Here is a 20,532-nt window from a genome sequence, read left to right as displayed (position 1 = left end):
TTACGCAGCATGTTAAACACTCACAGATCTCTATTTGGACTCAATGGATATGGCAAGCAGGAAGTGTGCAACACACAATCTTAACTATATTATTGTAACTGCATCGGATCTGTAAAAGAGTCTTATAACCTTTCCAAATTTCCATGTTTCAACATTGATTATTCATAGCTACCTGTTCATAATGTTTACTTTAGCTTATCACTATAAATTTGCACTAAACAATAGTGGCATATTAGGGATATAATGTCAAGCAGGTGTATATCTTGTTTACAAGTCAAGTTCTGGGTTGCCATTAAGGCTTACAATGTTAACAGTCCCGTTGTGTAGAATAGAACAACAATAAAAACTGAAAAAGTTGTGCTTCTCTTTTACTAATTGACAAAAAAAAAATCTTTAAACAATTCTTAGCAAGTACCATACATTTCTATGTTGAGTAATGGCTACACTTGAAGGAAAGGAAGTATCTTAAACAATTAAACATGCATCATATCTTAATAGCAACACAGAAGATTAATTATTATAGGTTTCTTGTACTAATTTAGTTGACATAACTGTTATAAAGTTACAAACACTGAAATAGGTCATTGGATGCTGCTCAGTTTTCTTTTTCAATTGTTTAAAAGATTAAAGTCTAAAGTCTAATGATCACAAGGAAGCAGTCAGTAAGAGGCTTTACAAGGAGTGTCTAAGCTTAGGAATCTAAAGATTACAAATAATAGAAAAATCATTAAAAAACTGAAAAACCTGTCCTTTTGTACGAAAATTTATCTAACTTCCCTAAAGAATTGTTACAAGTGCCACAAATACTTGAATATAGTTAATCTTGAGTAATGGCTTCATTTGTTTCATGGTGGGGTGTACTTTGTGCCCATGCAGATTTCCTATTTTGGCAATTTCAGTCACAAATGTTATAACTATAACATAATCTCCTCCTAGTTTCTATGGCCGAGGATATAATATTATGTACCTGTAAGTTTATTTTGACAAATGTCAGCTACTGTATGATAAAACTATAACAAAAAGGAAGCTGTACGAATGCTACTTGGTAGGATAATTAATCATGATCATTAAAGATTTACAGTGACCAACACTGAATATCTTACAGCAATTTGTGCTGCAGCCTTTGGATTACCTTATACCATTCATGATATACTGTAGCCCTGACTGTACAGTAAAATCATGCCTTTGGTGCTGAATTAGTACAATATTCAGCTAGAAATATTTGATATTCTGCTATTAGGATATGATGCATGTTTGATTGTTTAGGACACATCCTTTTCTACCACAGAACAAGTGAATTCCTTGATTTTATCGAATCATTTATGTCACTAGCGAATTCTTTAAGGAAGTTAGATATAATTTCATCCGTTTTGATGATTGTTACATTTTTAATCTTTAGACTCCTATATAGCTATGTAGACTCATTGTAAAGCCTCTTAGACTCTTTGTGATCTTTAGACTCTAATCATTTAAATCCTTGAAGATAAAAATCTAGTGTGCTAATTGCCTCAAGAATTGTTCATATCCCACACAAATGAACATGTGGAAAGGAAGCCACCAAAATTAATGATATCATATTATCTTCACTCACTTATTGCAAAGTCATGATGTCAGAACAATTATTTACACAATTAATTATGGTAGCCAGGATAGTAGAATAGTCTATACGTTAATACTAGTATCCATTTCTTTAGCTTTAGGACACTTGACCAGTTGCAATTAGATCTCATTTCCTTTTAATTTGCCTATCATGGAAATACTCCAAATCACTTGATGCGATTTTTTCAGTAGCCATTTGTGGTTTCCAAAAGGCTCTCATAGCTGTATAGCTAGCAGTGAATCCTATATACGAATCAATACCTACGTAGCTCATCATAACATATCATATCTACATTACGTTATTCTATTGAATATACAATGGTATACAGAGCCCCGTAACAAGCTGGGAAGGCTCTATCATGTGAACTCTTCACGGCAGAGGTAGCTACAGAAATACTAGCTACTTTGCGCTTAGGCTAGCTACTCTAAACTAACAACATTTTTTTGAAATTTAAACACATCATACAACAACTATGCACAAAAACTTAAGTGATATAAAGTACACAGGATGTGGTACCACAAAGTGCCATGCATTGTCAACTACAACAATTAAACCATTACAGCATGATCTATCCCATTCATCTTACTACACAAGTCTCTATCATAGATCATAGTTTGTGTGTGTGTGTGTGCGTGTGTTTGACACACACACACATGCACACACACACACACACACACGCACACACACAAACACACACACACACACACATACACACACACGCATGCGTACATGTATACACACACACACACATACACACACACGTATGCGTACATGTATACACACACAGACACACACTAATATTTATGATAGAGACTTGTGTAGTAAGATGAATGGGACAGATCATGCTGTAATGGTTTAATTGTTGTAGTTGACAATACATGGCACTTTGTGATATCACATCCTGTGTGCTTTATATCACTTAATTATTTATGCATAGTTGTTGTATGATGTGTTTAAATTGCAAAAAAAACATTGTTAGTTTAGAGTAGCTAGCCAAAGCGTAAAGTAGCTAGCCAAAGCGCAAAGTCGCTAGCATTTCTGTAGCTACCTCTGCAGTGAAGAGTCCACATGAGAGAGCCTTCCCAGCTTGTTACGGGGCTATGTATACCATTGTACATTCAATAGAATAACGTAATGTAGATAATAATTATGGCATGTTATGATGAGCTATGTAGGTATTGATTCGTATATATGATTCACTGCTAGCTATACACATCCTCCTATATAGCTAAGAGGGCTTTTTGGAAACCACAAATGGCTACTGAAAAATTGCATCAAGTGATTTGGTGTATTTCCATGATAGTCAAATTAAAAAGAAATGAGATCTAATTGCCACTGGTCTGGTTTCCTAAAGCTAAAGAAATGGATACTTGTATTAACGTATATACTATTCTACTATCCTGGCTACCATAATTAATTGTGTAAATAATTGTTCTGACATCATGATTTTGCAATAAGTGAGTGAGGATAATGTGATATCATTAATTCTGATGGCTTTCTTTCTACATGTTCGTTTGTGTGGGATATGAACAACTCTTGAGGCAATTAGCACACTAGATTTTTATCTTCAAGGATTTAAATGATTAGAGTCTAAAGATCACAAAGAGTCTAAGAGGCTTTACAATGAGTCTACATAGCTATATAGGAGTCTAAAGATTAAAAAATGTAACAATCATCAAAACAGATGAAATTATATCTAACTTCCTTAAAGAATTCGCTAGTGACATAAATGATTGGATAAAATCAATATTGAATAAGGACTTCACTTGTTCTGTGGTAGAAAAGGATGTGTTCTAAACAATCAAACATGCATCATATCCTAATAGCAGAATATCAAATATTTCTAGCTGAATATTGTACTAATTCAGCATCAAAGGCATAATTTTACTGTACAGTCAGGGCTACAGTATATCATGGATGGTATAAGCTAATCCAAAGGCTGCAGCACAAATTGCTGTAAGATATTCAGTGCTGGTCACTGTAAATCTCTAATGATCATGATTAATTATCCTACCAAGTAGCATTCGTACAGCTTCCTTTTTGTTATAGTTTTATCATACAGTAGCTGACATTTGTCAAAATAAACTTACAGGTACATAATATTATATCCTCGGCCATAGAAACTAGGAGAAGATTATGTTATAGTTATAACATTTGTGACTGAAATTGCCAAAACAGGAAATCTGCATGGACACAAACTACACCCCACCATGAAACAAATGAAGCCGTTACTCAAGATTAACTATATTCATGTATTTGTGACACTTGTAACACTTCTTTAGGGAAGTTAGATAAATTTCCGTACAAAAGGACAGATTTTTCAGTTTTTTAATGATTTTTCAATTATTTGTAATCTTTAGATTCCTAAGCTTAGACACTCCTTGTAAAGCCTCTTATTGACTGCACCCTTGTGATCATTGGACTTTAGATTTTAATATTTTAAACCGTTGAAAAAGAAAACTGAGCAGCATCCAATGACCTAATTCAGTGTTTGTAACTTGATAGCAGTTATTTCAACTAAATTAGTACAATAAACCTATAATAATTAATCTTCTGTGTTGCTATTAAGATATTATTACTAACACTTTACAGTGACCAGCACTGAAGGTCTGGCAGCAACATGTGCTGCAGCCTTAGGATTACCTAACCTAATTTCAAGGACTTAGACGTATTGACTTGACCTAGTGACTGACTACATGACTGAGATATGATGCATGTTTAATTGTTTAAGATACTTCCTTTCCTACAAGTGTAGCCATTACTCAACATAGACATGTATGGTACTTGCTAAGAATTGTTTAAAGATATTTTTGTCAATTAGTAAAAGAGAAGCACAGCTTTTTCAGTTTTTATGGTTGTTCTATTCTACACAACGGCACTGTTAATATTGTAAGCCTTAATGGCAACCCAGAACTTGACTTGTAAACAAGATATACACCTGCTTGACATTATATCCCTAATATGCCACTATTGTTTAGTGCAAATTTATAGTGATAAGCTAAAGTAATCATTATGTTCAGGTAGCTATGAATAATCATTGTTGAAACATGGAAATTTGGAAACGTTATAAGACTCTTTTACAGATCCGATGCAGTTACAATAATATAGTTAAGATTGTGTGTTACACACTTCCTGCTTGCCAAATCCATTGAGTCCAAATAGAGATCTGTGAGTGTTTAACATGCTACGTAACTTGTTTGACTCTTGTTTTTCAATGATCTCTATTCGCATGTTTTAGTTGTTTACACCAGTTTTAAATGTTGTATGTGATTCCTGGAAGTATTCGTTTCTTGAAGTGTGGTTCATGGAATAGTGTAAATTTTTAGCACAAAAATAATTAAAAACAGAATGCAAAAATTAATAGTAACATTTATACCATGTATCTATACAATCAATTCTAGAATTACATCTATTATACAGTAATTTCATTGGTGAGTCTGGAATTATGTACTAAAACACAATGTTGCTACTGTTCATAGTAAGTACGTAATAATAAGTTACAATCAATGCTGCCATAAAATTCCTGTTATCAATAGTGTTTAGTTGGATAAAAATGTCTTTTATTATTAGTCACATAATTATATGATGTTTGGTAGGTCACAATAGTATCCAAAATTACGAGACCGTGTGAACATGTCAATGTTGGTACTGAGTGGGAAAAATGGAACCATAAAGTCATCAGGCTGATGTCCTATGGTGGGAACAGTCACTGGTATATCATTAGGATACTCTGCATCAGGGTGTCGCTCCAGCCATTCATCAAACATACAATCTACCATGACATGGTGAGACATGAAAAGAGGATCATTTGGTGATGATACCACATCATCCATTTGTCCTCTCTTATCAAGAGGAAGATTTGTGGCGAGATCACCTGCCCCAGTAATGGTATGAACCTAAACAAGAAAAGTGAAATTATTAATACACAATGACAAAAATCATGCAGTACTTACCGTGCCATGCATTTGTTGTTTAAGTGCAATCAATCGAGAGCCATTTGACTTTGTGAGGGAACATTCAGGGTCAAAAGTGGGAGAACAAAAACACATTCTGTCTTTACGGCATCGACGTATATTAAAGTTAACATCAGCATCAACAAAACTTCGATAGTTTCTTCGTGATAGAAAATTATAAGGTGGTCTTTCATATCTTCCAAAAGTCATGGCACGATTTACTTGCCGACTTGTAGGCCAGTCAGGATTGTTGCTACTGCAAGGGTTAGTTCCTGTGAATGGGCAACGTTGAAGGGGACCAGTATTAACATTTGGATCACAAATCTGAAAGAATTTTTGCCAACATATTGTGTTCCATCCATCACCAACAATATCTCCAAATACACGAGGAAAACCACTGACATTCCTTGTTGCCCCAAGCCTCTTTTCAGTAAAGAGATCATCTGACAGTATTCCAGTAGATCTTTGAATTTCAATTCGCCAGTCCCAGTAAGGTAGCCTGAAAGTGTGATAGTCCAAGTGTCCCATGCTCTTTAACATGTGTTGTATTTCCCACTCAAACAACAAGTGAAAGTATTTGTGCCAAGTTGTGAATGCAGGTCCGGCATGAGCATAATCCAAACGAATCGATACATCTAAAATGTAATATATATGACATTGTTGTATGTACATTTATGTATTAGGATTAAAAAGTCAATTAACAAGTGCAGAAATGTGTGTGACCATAATTCAAGTTTTGAGCCATCAAATTACATCATAATACACATACGCAAGTATCACTGCATGCAGATACAATGGATGCTTACTACATACTTATTTACATTACCTGGTGTAGCAGAATCTTTTGAAGCAAAGTGGTGAAGCCACACAAACAAATTATAAAGTGATACGTTACTCATGTGGAGATTTGTGGCTCCTGGAACTGCCTCTTCTAATACAGCCACGTACCCTGAGTCAAATGAACGTGACTGAACAATAGTATCAATGAATTCAGCCCAGTCACTATCAGTGTAGGTAGCAAGTGGTCATCGGGGAAGAACTTGTGACTCAGAGCAATCAGGTCCATAGTGACCAAACTTACACCGACTACAGTCATATCCCGCATAATTTCCATTGCACTTACAGACCTGTGAAGAGAAACCACAATAATACACATGTCAATACAACTAGCAATTGTACAATTATTATAATAACAGTCAATTATAGTAGAGTCATGCATAGGATCTTTTTAAGTATCAGTACTAACCTTGGTGAAGTAGTGAGGCCAATTGCGACGCACATCAGCACTGTTTATGTCATATCCAGGCAAGTTCAAATCAGTACACTGTCCCCTACCAGCATTCTGTCCACACACACCATCACTTGTAGTTGGACAACACTCCAAGTTTTCTAGACTTGTAACATCACTACATGCTCTTGGTATTTGACCATAAGCCTCCTGCCCCAACAGACATAGCAAGGCAATGGCCATGAAAGAAACTTGACCACTTTGCATTTTAACTACAGTGTACAAAAATAAGTTGAAATAGCTACTGTAACACTCAATATGTAAGAGATAGACTAAGTGTTGTTTAGTTATTTATTTATTAAAACTTTACAGTGTAGCTATGCGGTTGATAATTGATGTAATTTCACATGCATTGTATAGCTAGGTTTTCACATCATCACATAATTTGTGAGGCTATAAGTAGTAGAGATGGCCTCTATAATATATGCCTAATGAGACTGACCCATATACATATGTAGCACTCACCTAGTAGATAGCTTCAGTTGACGAGAGAAATAATTAAGCCTCAATTGATATTCCCACGATAGCTAATGAATCCAGAAGTTTTCAGTTAAGCTGCAGTTTGTACTCATGATTTTGTCTAATGTTCCACGCTTTATATACTTAGTGTTTGCATTGTATGCGTGGGCTACAGAATATCCTGCTACCTAGCTACTTCATCCAATTGTTTTTTTGAAAACTTCCGTCGCAAATCCGGAGTAATTCGTGTGCGTGGGTTGTATGACAACGTGATCTAAACTTCAATTTAAACTTTCTAAAGATTTTAAGGCTTTGCAGCACAAGTACTACCTGGTCCTATATGTACACTTAACAGCGTGGCTAAATATTTCGTCTTAGCTGAATCATAGTGTAGTTTAGTTACCATGCACTGGTTTGGCCACTAAATTGAAAAAATCTCAGCAAACCGTTTATACCCTTGCCATTATCGGACATGAAAAGTAAATGCTTTTCCAAAAGCACATACATGGCAATCCATAGCTTGACTTGTGAATAATCAGTTGAATCTTTTTGGAATTTAATTGTATATTGGATCATCTAGTTTGTTTGTGCTTTATTTGTTTATTAGTCTCCTTGCTATTTCTGCATGTGCTGTGCTATTCAGTGGCGGATCCTGGGAGGGGGGAGGAAAGGTAAAACGGGCATGCGCCCCCTTTCCCACTTCCCAATCCATTATCTCTCTCAAGAAAAATTGCATACAAGATCGAGATACTCTAATGGAGCAGTCACAGTGTTCGTGAGGCAGTGTAGCTTAACTATGAAGCTGTGACTAAAGGTTCTTTATATACTTTATAGTAAATACATTTGGTGAACGGTAGTCATTATTGTTGTGACTTGTATATATAGCTAACTAGCTACGTATGGCACACTGCTAACTACACACTTGCTTCTCAATATAAGAGAGTTGTTGACAGCTATTATAATTGCATCAATTAAGAGATTTAAGAGACCATATAGCAAGCAATTTTAAAGGTATGATATCTTAATTTCCTCACATTAACTTTATTCAGGTATTTGTGGTACTTGTAAAATAACAGTTATGTCAACTAAATTAGTACAACACACCTAGTAATAATTGATCTTCTGTGTTCCTAATAGGATATGATGCATGTTAGATTGTTTAGTATACATCCTTTTCTACCATGAAATAAGTGAAACCTTTACACAATATTAACTTTGCTTATGCATTTATGGAACTTTTAAGAAATCTTCACATAAATTAAATATTTTTGTCTTTAATAAGAATACAAGTTTTTCAGTTTTTTTATTGCTCTATTCCTTATAATCTTTATACTCCTAAGTTTACGCTCCTTTTAAAACATTCTATAATCCTTGCAATCATTCAGTAGCTTTTAGTTTCCAGTCTTAAAATCTTTGAAGATGAAAACTGGGCAGTATTCAATGATATATTTTTGAAAATATGCAGTATTATTTTAGTTTCACATCTAATTGCCATTCTTTCCTAAACAAATATGAAGACTGACTCGTATTCAGTATGATACAATGAAGCCTCTCTAATCAGACGCTCATGGGAATAAGGAAATTGTGTAAAAATGTCACATTATTGATTATTAAAAATGTCAGATTATTGTAAAATATTCTGTCTAAATAAAGAACTTTTGGCATAGTTAATTTGACTGCAAATGAAACCAGGCAGATGCAAGTTCTAATCTCCTGCTGGCTAATTTCATTGAGAAAAGAAGTTTAAATGTTTCAATGTGTTCTCTGTACTGCAATCAAAACATTGCTATACTTACGTAGGTGATTTTTCAGCAAGCAATAATATATGGTTATGCAAACAATTATCTATGCAGTTTTATCAGCTCTTGTTAGTCAGAAATTACGGAGACCAGTAGACTTTTGTTCTCTACTCCTTCAAATAAACTTCTATCTGGCTTCACCTGTTCTATGGTAGGAAAGGATGTATCCTAAGCATGCATCATCTCCTAGTAGTAATACAGAATGTCAATTATTACTAGTTTTAATTCAGTATATCAAAGACATTTTTATTCAGGGCCATGTCATGTATGGGTATACACGTACATCCTGCTCTATACTGCTGCAGTAGTGTGACTGTTGTAGCAAGCATGCAGGAAGTGTATAATACACAATCTGTATTATTGTAACTGCATGGGATCTGCAAAGAGTCTTAAAACGTTTCCAAATTTTCATGTTTCATAAAGCATTGTTCATAGCTACCTGTTCATAATAATTACTTTAACTACTATGCACTTGTCAATTTCATGCCCCACCCCCTACCCCCGGGCGTCCCCACACCCCCGGGCGTCCCCACACCCCAGGTGGGGATTTGACATTGCTTCTTGTCCCCACCCCTGCGGCAATTGACAGTTGTCCAATTCATTGACCTATTTTCGGTAATTGCATTTCTAAACAATAAAATCGGCGCACTTGCTATGATTTTACTAGCTACAGGCATAGATAATATATACCTTACCCGGGATTGGAAACCGGACACACTTCAATACAAAAATCGCGAGCCGTCAGCATTGTAATAATTGACACTTTCGCTTTGATATGTAAGGTTTCACCTCGCCGACGGAAGAAAGGAAAAGAACGGGTAGATAAGCTACTAGTTGTGAACATGAAGAGGATTTACCGTGGTGGTAAGAACAATACTGTTGTATTACTTGCATACAATCGTCAAAATTTTGAACAAATAGCGTTTGACGCGGTTTATGCAAAAAAATGGCTTTTTAGTCGTACCCTCGACTTTTGGGGTTCGTAGAGCAGTGTGGGAGCGATATTTTTCGATGTAAACTACACTGTTTGAAAGCTGAGACATTAGCGGACAAAATCATGCAACTTAAAACCCTTAGTTTTACCGTCTATGCCATCAAATTGCAGCGCAACTGCGAAACAAGCGATTTTGAGGTATTAAGTTTTGAGGCCTACAGGTCATTTTCTAAAGGCTACTAACTTTCTTTCTTAAGTATTTCCTGTAATTCATATGTATACAAACAAAATAGGATAGTTTTAAGGCTGCTGACTTGTACTGATGTAGGCGAAATCCTTGAATCTTCAAGTGAATGCAAGTATTTCCTTTTCAGAACTGTTGCTTTATTATTATGCATATAGCTATAGTTTGCACTGGATTTTTTTGCAGATGAATGATAGGAGAGGTCACAGAAAGCTTAGACTTCATAGTAACAAACACTGGCAGCCTAAACCTAAGAGGCTACCAGTTTCAATTCCTTTGAGAGATGTGTCAGTGCTGAAGGTGTCTCTGCCACTGTCATTTCAAGTGTCTCTGCCTTTGTGCTCATTTGTTGATGCACCAGTCAGGTCTTTGGATATTTTGCACAGTAGACTGAAACAGTGTAATGGCATTCCTTCAGGTATAGTGACACAGTGTGTGCAGATGCTTAGCTAAATCATTCCTTTTACAGGGTGGATTGATACAATCCAAAATGCAGAATTGAGAATATTCCAACTGGGTTATTTTGAGTCTGGCACTGAGGTTTTAAGATCGTTAGCCATTAAGGAAGACTTCTCATGGATTGTGAATTATAAAAGAGAAACTCTGAAGCCCTCATCTGCTCTTTTGAAAGACATTCCGACATCTCTTAATTCAGGTATTGGTTGGATTGCTGTACGATATTAAACATGCAATGGAAATTTTATGTTTCCTGTAGTTTCACATGTATCAAACTTTATCAACATTCTACATACAAGCAAGGTTTGCGAAGGCAACTGTGATGATGCATTCTTGAAGCTCCCAAACATTCAGAATGGCGAACTCAAAGATAATTCAAGTAAGCTGTCCTTTCTGCATACATTTAACTGTATGTAAAGTCAATAGAGCATGACAAGTTTTATGTGTGCATACCTTTGTTGTGTTCACCATACTTTGATGTGAATAACTTTTGTAGGAACCAGCACTGTGGCAGCACTGGACACCGCAAGGACTGGTAGCTTATCCATCTATCATGTTGAGTGTGATATATTGATGAACAGTACAGAAGAGTCCAGGCTGTGCATATGTTGTAAGAAATACAAGAAAACACTATCAGCTATGCTGTCACGTCGCCACGATAGAAATGACGTGACAGCATAAATATTTGGATATTCCTGTACAGAAAGTTGTTACTGTTGACATGCCTGCCAGTTCAAGCAATAACCCTAACAGTAATGATGTGCCAGCACCAGTACTTAATGAAAAAGCAACATCATATGTGACAGAAGCCTCCCATGAATCTTGCTCGAATGATCAGGTGAAAAGTCATAAGCATCAGCAAACTTCTGCAGAAGTAGACATTGTTGAAATGGATGAAAAGGATACACTTGCTGGCAGTCACGATAGAAATGATGTGACAGAAATGGACATATCATTTGAGCAGAAGGCCCATTCTACTGATGATGATATGATTAGTGAGGCACTAGGACCAGGACCTGCGGAGGAAGAATTATCAAGGTGTTGTACCATTACTTTAACACGTCATGACTTCTGGACTTTAAAAGATACCGGATGGTTAAATGACCAAGTAAGGCTATTTGTGATGTAGTACTTATTTTTTATGTGTTGCCATTTTCTTTTGCTAGGTGATAAACTGCTACATGAAATTAGTAGCTGAGGCCAACACAGATGTCTACGTATACAGCACATTTTTCTATCCAAAGCTTGTACGTTTTGGTTCCCAGGCAGTGTGCCGGTGGACAAAGGAAACTGATTTATTTAGCAAGAGGTTGTTGTTGGTTCCAGTGCACCTTGGAGCACACTGGTGTTTAGCAAGCATAAGCACAGCTGACCTACAGATTGTTTATTATGACTCGCTGCATGAACCAAATCCAGCATGTTTGGAAGCATTAAAATCATATATTTTAGAGAAATCATCCAACTGTGCCTCTACCACGGAATGGAATTGCTCTACTTCGCAAGGTGTTCCACAACAGACAAATAATTCAGACTGTGGTGTGTTTGTATGCAGAATTGCTCAGTGCCTGGCTAACAAAACTTCTTTCAACTTTAGTCAATGTGATATGGCTAGCATTAGGCGACAAATGGTATTAGAATTACTTCTGCAAAAGCTGTTGCCTTAAATTCCATTTTTATTAATCAATTAATTAATATTTCGCTTGTATCATTTACTGTGTTGTTGTAATCACAAAATAAAGTTGTGTTATGCATAGCATTGCAAATGTTAATAATATAATATACTATAAGCTGCTATCATACAAGTCTCTACGTAAGCTTTTTGACCGCTGTGTACTCTTTTTTGCTGACTGCTTAAATTTCTCCATCCAAAAGCTCGCATATGAAAATCCACGGATAGTCACATAAAGCTGCACTATTTCCTTAAGAAGTGCACTATGTACCTCCTTCTCACCAATCTCGAAATCTGCAGTGGAAATCAGCCAATAAAATTCAACATCATCACTGGAAATAACTTTTTCAACAATCTCCTCTTTTTTTCCAGCTGCTGGGTTGCTACCAAGTAACATTTTTAGGCATTCTCTCACTTCTTCTTCTATTGCAATAAACAATATAAATGTTGTTTCTTTAACATACCATAGCCCACCTCTATCTAGTGCTAATGTCCATTCTTCAGAACTGCCACATTCACTATGTTCTTCGGGTGTGTCCTTTGTTAAAGCCATCAGGCACAATACCATCTCTTCCTTAAGCTCATGTTTACTGCGTTCGATTTTCTTACGTAAATGTCTACAAACATAGCCGGCAGCATAACGAAGAGCATTGCCTTCGCGTTTTGTTACAGCTGGTGCTGGATCAACCTTGGTTTCAGCTGTACACCCTGTCACATGATCACCAATGTATCCCCTGAACAAAATATCAGTTAAATGCTGATACAGGATAGGTGTAGCAGCCACATTAGCGGAGTCCAAAAAATTTACCCAGTCCTCTCGAAATTTCTCTGAAGAGCGCAACAGAAAAAAATTTCTCCAAAGTTTCTCACGATTGCATGATTTCTTCTTACAAGAGCTCATTGCCTGTTTCAGGTCTTCTGACAATTTCAAAACAAATGTTGTAAAACAGCTATTGTTGGCAGCATCAAGACACCAGTCTAACAGAATCTGTGCCGCTTTTCTTGCTTCAATTGCTTCTGAGGACATTATTTTAAATGAATCATCATTCAATACGCTTCTGAGTGCTTCCACAAAAGTATCTTTTGCTTTGGGACCTGCATTGAAAGAAAAAGACAGGTATGGTATAGCATAGTAAGGTATATATTATCTATGGGTATAGCTAATGAATGGCTACATCAACATAACTTGCACACAAACAAGGCCAGGCCAGGCACATCAGTGATTGAATGTTTAAGCTGTAAAAATGCCCAAATTCTGCTACCAGCGCTGGTTGTTTATTGTTAGCTATAATGACAACGAACCAGCATCGTCATTTCCATCGGATTCTCCGCTCTTCCGCTTCGAGCTCTTCTTTCTAGCACGAGTTCTTTTACGAGTTCCAGCATTCGCCATTTTATAAAACACGGACTGAATTACGGAATTACGTTACACTAAACTCGCGATACTACAACGCTGAGTGAACTTGTTGATAGGTGTTGATTGCCTCCGTTTCCAATCCCGGGTAAGGTATATATTATCTATGCTACAGGTGACTAGTCGCATGCATGAAATATGCGCTTAGTCATCCTTGAGGTGTTGTCAAATCCCCTACTAGTAGCGATTCCGGGAGAATTTTAAAATTGATGGAAACAATTTCTATTTAGCACAGGCTTGTGCAGCGCTCCCTAAGGATCTCATAGACACTTAGTTTTTAAAAATCCATCAATGGATGATGGAGTTATAAGCAATTTTATCCTTTAAAAATGGTAAAACTTTCTCCGCTTCTTTTCATTGAAAAAGTCCCCAAAAATGGCACAATTGAACAAATGTTTATAACTCAGGTTTGCAAAAACATTTTCAACTTCTGTTTCCTGATATAAATACCTCAGTACATGGACTATAGTGCAACCACCATTATAAGACCCTCTCAGTAAAGGTCACCTCTGTAGAAGGCCACCTAACAGTTGCATGAACTTAGCATATTACAAATGGCAAAACAACTTGCACTTGGTCTGAATGCAAACACTCTGTACTAGTCACCTTCACCCAAAATACAATGTGCATGCAAAACAAGGACTTGTACTGTTCATTTATATCTGCTTATACAGTTATTTTTACTGTTACTTTTTAGCTCCTTGATAGCTACCAAAGTGACGCACCAGACAACTTGGTTATTTATGTTTCAAATTTGCTGACTTTTTGCATACTAATAATGAAAACTACATGGACAAAAATGTTGCACTTGGTGTAACTAACATGTGCTGGGTCGTTTCTGGCGAAGACAACATTACATTGTGGTAAATATATTGAAAAACAATCTTAGAATTGGCATAAAACACCACATAAACACATTTATAGAAGGAAACTAACAGCAACATCGTGTTCCTCGTCCCCAGAAACCCTAGAAACGATCTAACTGTTTGATCAAACACTCGTACGGCAGCGAATCAATTGTGCCATCTTCCCAATGGAGGATTCACGGAGAAAATTTTATGCAGAATTTACGGAATTCCGGAATCGCTACTACTAGGGGGTGGGGGCATAGTGGGGATTTGACAGCCGATTTTGCCCCAGTAGTTGGGAATTTGACACTACGATTTGTCAAATCCCCTGTATTCCCCACCCCCCGGGGCGGAGGGTGGGGAATGAAATTGACAACTATTGCACTAGAGCTATCCAAGTCTGAACTAAACCGTTGTCCTTGTAAGACTTGCGTGCAAACCTCCAAGAGATAACACGTTCCGCTTACAGCATCGCCGCTACAAGGTTACGGTAGCACTATAGTAGAAAAAATGTTTTAGGGTTGGGGCGTTTATAACAGAAAGGTGTCGACGGAGGTGAGAATTCGGGGAGAAGTGTGAAAACAGCCAGATTCCTATTCCGAAGTGTAAAGGATCTGTGAAATATTTTTTTCCTAATAATTATGTGTGGGTTGGAGGATATACATACGTGTGATGACCCGCTAATCTCTGAACTTCCGGCACTGATCTCAATATCGCATAGAGCAATGCGTGGTTTAAGGACGTGATCTAAACTTTGAACTTCCGTGAAAACAAAAGTTTCATGAACATATCATCTCAACCGTTTGTAGCTAATATGAAGGGTTCAATAGCTGCATGCACAGTATGCATGTTAGTTAAAAGCAATTGTGTAGCTACAGATGCTACTGAAATACAGTGGTATACATAGTCATTGATCTAGCCAATTATAATTATAGCCTGTCACTGATTCAGAGTTAAATAATTGAAAAGGGGAACCACATAAACACATTTAGGACTGCCACCGATGTAACATTGGTTGTGAATGATATCAAGAGTACATAATAAAAATAGGGAGGGAGAGTGTCTAACTGCCAATACAGCCTGTACAAAATCACTGCGTATTATTGAATAGACAATGATCTTTGAACAAATTAACACTTTTACTGATGATAGAGATCTGTTGATAGGTGTTGAGTGCTGTTGATAAGTGTTGAATAATGTAAAGCTTTTGCTCGACCAATGTGTGGATTGTCTATAATACGCAGTGATTTTGGCTGAAGGTGTCCTAGTTAGACACTCTCCCTCCCTATTTTTATTATGTACTCTTGATGATATTAATATACAAATTTTACTGTATCACATCCCGGAACACCTTACATAACTTACTGTATCGATATCTTTTGTTGAGTATGTTATAAGCAACACCTTGACTGTGTTGTGTTTGAGATTATGATACTATAGTTGTTAGTGAATGAGTAGCCTGCCAAAACTTAAAGTTAGCACAGCTGTAGCTTTGTGCTGGAGTGAGTTGAGGATAGCCTTTCCAGCTTGTTAAGGGACTGTGTTACAGTATATGGTGTAAGTGTATGGCATTGCACATATGTGACCGCAGGCTTGTGAAAAAGGGCATGTAGACACAAACTACACCCAGTCACACAATAGAGACATATTTCGGTACCACAATGGAACACTGATCTGCTAAGCTATATAATCTGCAAACCATAGTAAATGTTCAAAAAATACTTAAATTGAAAGTCATTAAAGTTTCAAAAAGTTATGTGCCCACATGCCATCTATCTCTTCGCAGGCCGGTCACATAATTATGTAACATGACATTATGATGATGTAGGTAGATTTTATGGCTACACACGTACCCCTCGATATGAGTTGTTGAAAGGTATTGAAAGCCACCGAGATATTTAAGACATATGGAGCATTTTTCAAACAAATAATAGGAAACTTCAAAAAAGCATAATAAGCTCAGATCCAATTGCCTTCTAAATAAATGGCTACTCATGCTATAATAGTTACTGTTGTCCAGGGTCTTGCTTCCCAAGATTGCACTGTCAGAAATCATTATTATAATTTCCTACTCTGTAAACACTACAGGAAGGGCAAATTTCCTTAAAGAGATTCCTAAGAAGTTTGTCCTGTCTTGTAGTACATGTGTTTGTGCATCGGAAAATTATGTAAAAACATTTTCCTTATACATACACTAGGGGAGATTTTTTATGGTACCATACATGTATAATATTCATATAGCCACTTACATTTCCTTTATTATTATATTCATGAAATGCACTATTTTTTTTCATCTCCTGGCAACCAAGTGCAGGTTATTTTATCGTAGTAATCAGTACCTTACCACAAATCCAGGTATATCATTGTAGTATACATTAAAGTACATAGCATGAAGATGGTGAACTGCTGAAACAGTAAGTAAAGCCATCGCTAGATATTTACTAAAATAAACACTTTGTCACAGTGCCATACTCCCCAGCTGTCTGTCACTATTCATGACAAATTCTAACATCTATATTGTACAAGACACAAAGTGTAACACACAATTAAGGCCATAAATTCATGCAATATTTACCTTGGCATACAGTACACAACTATCTAGCTCCACGTGTTGACTGTTTATATTGTCATGTTGAAAGCCCTAAAGGGTTGAGTATCATCACTGTATGCTATAGCGTCTTTTTTCTGTAGCACGGTAAGTCACTGAGAAATATGGTGTAGTTGATTTAGATACAATTCTGGCATCACGTAAAGTTAATTTTAAAAGTAAAATAGAGTTTCCTTAGTATAACAATTCATATACCACTAAAATGTTATTGCAGCAGCATAATATGCCGGGTTACAGTGTTACACATTGTTGTAGAGCCACTCTGTTATATGATTTTGAAAGTCTATGTTGTGTTGAGAACCACGTTTTGGCTCAGTATTACACTGAGCTAAACACAAGAAACCTGCAGTATCCATTTGATCAGTTTACAGCTGCATTTTCACTTGTCATGAATATGGTGAAAATCTTAATACTGATTTTATCTACATTTCTTGTAAATGTTAAAACAATTTACTGCAATGTGACACTAACAGGAAATTGTACAGAAAATATTCAAGGACATTTCCTGCATGATAACTCAAATAGGAAATTCTAAAGGAAATCATTTAAAAAATTTCCTACATGCTGACACAAGCAGAACATCTTACTTTTCGTGCAGTGATAAAGCCCGATGATTGTTGAATAATACATGCTGAAAATGTCAAGGCCATAGCATGATTGTACAAAATGGTATGGGCTATGGAAACTTGAAAAAGTAGGCAAATTTTATGTGCCAACATGCCCCCGTAACAAATAGCTATTATGATGATTGCATCATATATCCTGCTCGGTAGCTTTATCCCATCCAAATGAACTCATTTGTGACATGTGGACAGGAAATCATTTTACATACTCACCCATTTTCATTATCATGACCATCATATTATTGCAAAATACTGTATGTGCAACTGTTATGTACAAAATTGCATTGCAAAAAATGTTTTTACATAATTTTCCAATGCACAAACACATGTACTACAAGACAGGACAAACTTCTTAGGAATCTCTTTTAGGAAATTTGCCCTTCCTGTAGTGTTTACGGATTAGGAAATTATAATAATGATTTCTGACAGTGCAATCTTGGGAAGCAAGACCCCGGACAACAGTAACTATTATAGCACGAGTAGCCATTTATTTAGAAGGCAATTGGATCTGAGCTTATTATGAACGGTAGTCATTATTGAACGGTAGTCATTATTGTTGTGACTTGTATATATAGCTAACTAGCTACGTATGGCACACTGCTAACTACACACTTGCTTCTCAATATAAGAGAGTTGTTGACAGCTATTATAATTGCATCAATTAAGAGATTTAAGAGACCATATAGCAAGCAATTTTAAAGGTATGATATCTTAATTTCCTCACATTAACTTTATTCAGGTATTTGTGGTACTTGTAAAATAACAGTTATGTCAACTAAATTAGTACAACACACCTAGTAGTAATTGACCTTCTGTGTTCCTATTAGGATATGATGCATGTTAGATTGTTTAGTATACATCCTTTTCTACCATGAAATAAGTGAAACCTTTACACAATATTAACTTTGCTTATGCATTTATGGCACTTTTAAGAAATCTTCACATAAATTAAATATTTTTGTCTTTAATAAGAATACAAGTTTTTCAGTTTTTTATTGCTCTATTCCTTATAATCTTTATACTCCTAGGTTTACGCTCCTTTTAAAACATTCTATAATCCTTGCAATCATTCAGTATAGCTTTTAGATTCCAGTCTTAAAATCTTTGAAGATGAAAACTGGGCAGTATTCAATGATATATTTTTGAAAATATGCAGTATTACTGTAGTTTCACATCTAATTGCCATTCTTTCCTAAACAAATATGAGTACTGACTCGTATTCAGTATGATCAAGACACACGGTAGTGTGTCATGCGGCCCAAGTAGCCGGCGCGCCACACCGTGAGTATATTTACAGGAAGAAAGTAAACGCGATTTTCATACCTTTGTAGCTCCGTGATTCCTTATCCTATTAAAACCAAAGTTGCTACAGAAATGCCGGCAAGGTAGGGGAGTCCACATACCAAATTTGAAGAAAATCGCTCCAGCCATTTCCGAGATACGAGCGGACAAATTTTGGGTTTTTTTTCTTCGTTTTTTTCTTCTTCTACTTCTTCGTCTTCTTTTCGCACACTTTGCAAAATCCGCAATAAAACACGAATGCGTGCTTGGATCGGGCTAAAATTTGGCACACTTAAAGGGCTCATTAAGGCGAATCTCAGTACCAAGTTTGGTAGGAATCCGATGAACATTCACGGAGTTATGACCAATTATCTGCGTAAAATAAGGTCGAAGGTCTGTCACGCCCACAGGGTAAACCGCTTGAAGGAATGAGCTGAAAATTGCTATGTAGATGGAGTAACTATCGTAGGAGTGCCTTTTTGTGGTTTGAAAGGAATCCAGTTAAAGGCCATCGAGATATGACACAAAACCCAACCTATGTCAAAATTACGCGATCGACTTTTACGAATAAAAAAACTATTAGTTTTCACGCCTACCAGCCAAACCGCTTAGAACAGTGAGCTGAAAATCGGTGTGTAGCTGGAATAATTATCATAGAAAGTCATTGCAGTAGTACAGAAGAATCGGATTACAAACCACTGAGTTATGATTCCAAAGCCAACTACGTGTAGCATATGCGAGATCGAGATACTCTAATAGAACAGTCACCCTAATAAAGCATTCAGCTACGTTTATAACTTACTCCATTATAGAATTATATGGCATTGCAAGTTATTCTGTAGGGAGTTCAGCTACAAACAGTTAATCTTATAGACAATTCAGCTACAAGCAAGTCATCCTGTAGAGAGTTCAGCTACAAATATGTTGCTGTAGAGATTCAGAACATTATAAGTCACACTGAAGAGAATTCAACTATAAACAAGTTACCTTGTAGAGAGTTCAGCTACAACAAGTCACTCTGTAGAGAATTCAGCTACAAACAAGTCACTGCATAAAGGGTTCAGCTACAAAAAAGCTACCTAGTAGAGAGTTCATCTAGATCAGCTACAAACAAGTTACTTTATGCAATGTTCAGCTACAAGTAAGTCACTCTGTAGAGAGTTCAGCTACAAACAAGTCACTCTGTAGTACAAACAAGTCACCATGGAGAGAGAGTTCAGCAACCAATCAAAAAACCACCATGTAAAAGAGTTCAGCTATACAAACAAGATATAACTCTATAGAGAGATCAGGTAGAAACTTAACAGATCACACTGTAGAGAGTTCAGCTAGAAACAAGTCATCCAGACTGAGTAG

General features: G+C 36.4%; 4 protein-coding genes across 6 annotated transcripts; 1 reads left to right on the top strand and 3 right to left on the bottom strand.

The window, feature by feature from the left end:
- Positions 1-4,875: 4,875 nt before the first annotated feature.
- On the bottom strand, positions 4,876-6,568 carry LOC136268813 (tyrosinase-like). The gene is made up of 3 exons (XM_066064279.1): positions 6,380-6,568; positions 5,554-6,188; positions 4,876-5,496 (listed from the first exon to the last, which is right to left on the bottom strand). The coding sequence occupies exons 1-3, from the start codon at positions 6,450-6,452 to the stop codon at positions 5,179-5,181; spliced, it is 1,026 nt and encodes a 341-aa protein (XP_065920351.1). The 5' UTR covers positions 6,453-6,568; the 3' UTR covers positions 4,876-5,178.
- On the bottom strand, positions 6,553-7,449 carry LOC136268814 (tyrosinase-like). Its single transcript, XM_066064280.1, has 3 exons — positions 7,307-7,449; positions 6,800-7,053; positions 6,553-6,680 (listed from the first exon to the last, which is right to left on the bottom strand). The coding sequence occupies exons 2-3, from the start codon at positions 7,046-7,048 to the stop codon at positions 6,579-6,581; spliced, it is 351 nt and encodes a 116-aa protein (XP_065920352.1). The 5' UTR covers positions 7,049-7,053; positions 7,307-7,449; the 3' UTR covers positions 6,553-6,578.
- A 2,330-nt stretch (positions 7,450-9,779) lies between these two features.
- On the top strand, positions 9,780-12,514 carry LOC136236122 (sentrin-specific protease 1-like). Of its 2 annotated transcripts, none has more exons than XM_066026223.1 (6): positions 9,780-9,963; positions 10,464-10,695; positions 10,747-10,932; positions 10,993-11,112; positions 11,230-11,841; positions 11,900-12,514. In XM_066026223.1, the coding sequence occupies exons 2-5, from the start codon at positions 10,464-10,466 to the stop codon at positions 11,412-11,414; spliced, it is 723 nt and encodes a 240-aa protein (XP_065882295.1). In that variant the 5' UTR covers positions 9,780-9,963; the 3' UTR covers positions 11,415-11,841; positions 11,900-12,514. The 2 variants fall into 2 exon arrangements, with proteins under 2 accessions (XP_065882295.1, XP_065882294.1); XM_066026222.1 differs by having other exon boundaries at positions 9,816-9,963; positions 11,900-12,496.
- LOC136236121 (uncharacterized) lies at positions 12,410-13,921 on the bottom strand. 2 transcript variants are annotated; one of them, XM_066026220.1, is made up of 3 exons: positions 13,705-13,921; positions 12,877-13,497; positions 12,410-12,825 (listed from the first exon to the last, which is right to left on the bottom strand). In XM_066026220.1, the coding sequence occupies exons 1-3, from the start codon at positions 13,793-13,795 to the stop codon at positions 12,515-12,517; spliced, it is 1,023 nt and encodes a 340-aa protein (XP_065882292.1). In that variant the 5' UTR covers positions 13,796-13,921; the 3' UTR covers positions 12,410-12,514. The 2 variants fall into 2 exon arrangements, with proteins under 2 accessions (XP_065882292.1, XP_065882291.1); XM_066026219.1 differs by having other exon boundaries at positions 12,410-13,497.
- Between the last annotated feature and the right edge of the window lie 6,611 nt (positions 13,922-20,532).

The sequence above is a fragment of the Dysidea avara genome, chromosome 10 (genome assembly GCF_963678975.1).
Source record: "Dysidea avara chromosome 10, odDysAvar1.4, whole genome shotgun sequence".
NCBI lineage: Eukaryota > Metazoa > Porifera > Demospongiae > Dictyoceratida > Dysideidae > Dysidea > Dysidea avara.
Note: the sequence above shows the minus strand (reverse complement) of the source record. Positions and strands in the feature narration are given on the sequence as shown.

Coding starts and splice junctions, on each gene's coding strand:
- LOC136268813 (XM_066064279.1), bottom strand. CDS start 6,452: ATGAGTAACGTATCACTTTATAATTTGTTTGTGTGGCTTCACCACTTT. Junction 6,189..6,379: donor AAAAGATTCTGCTACACCAG/GTAATGTAAATA, acceptor ATTACATTTTAG/ATGTATCGATTCGTTTGGAT. Junction 5,497..5,553: donor AACAACAAATGCATGGCACG/GTAAGTACTGCA, acceptor TTTCTTGTTTAG/GTTCATACCATTACTGGGGC.
- LOC136268814 (XM_066064280.1), bottom strand. CDS start 7,048: ATGCAAAGTGGTCAAGTTTCTTTCATGGCCATTGCCTTGCTATGTCTG. Junction 6,681..6,799: donor GGCCTCACTACTTCACCAAG/GTTAGTACTGAT, acceptor TTCTCTTCACAG/GTCTGTAAGTGCAATGGAAA.
- LOC136236122 (XM_066026222.1), top strand. CDS start 11,455: ATGCCTGCCAGTTCAAGCAATAACCCTAACAGTAATGATGTGCCAGCA. Junction 11,842..11,899: donor CCGGATGGTTAAATGACCAA/GTAAGGCTATTT, acceptor TTCTTTTGCTAG/GTGATAAACTGCTACATGAA.
- LOC136236121 (XM_066026219.1), bottom strand. CDS start 13,795: ATGGCGAATGCTGGAACTCGTAAAAGAACTCGTGCTAGAAAGAAGAGC. Junction 13,498..13,704: donor CGATGGAAATGACGATGCTG/GTTCGTTGTCAT, acceptor CTTTCAATGCAG/GTCCCAAAGCAAAAGATACT.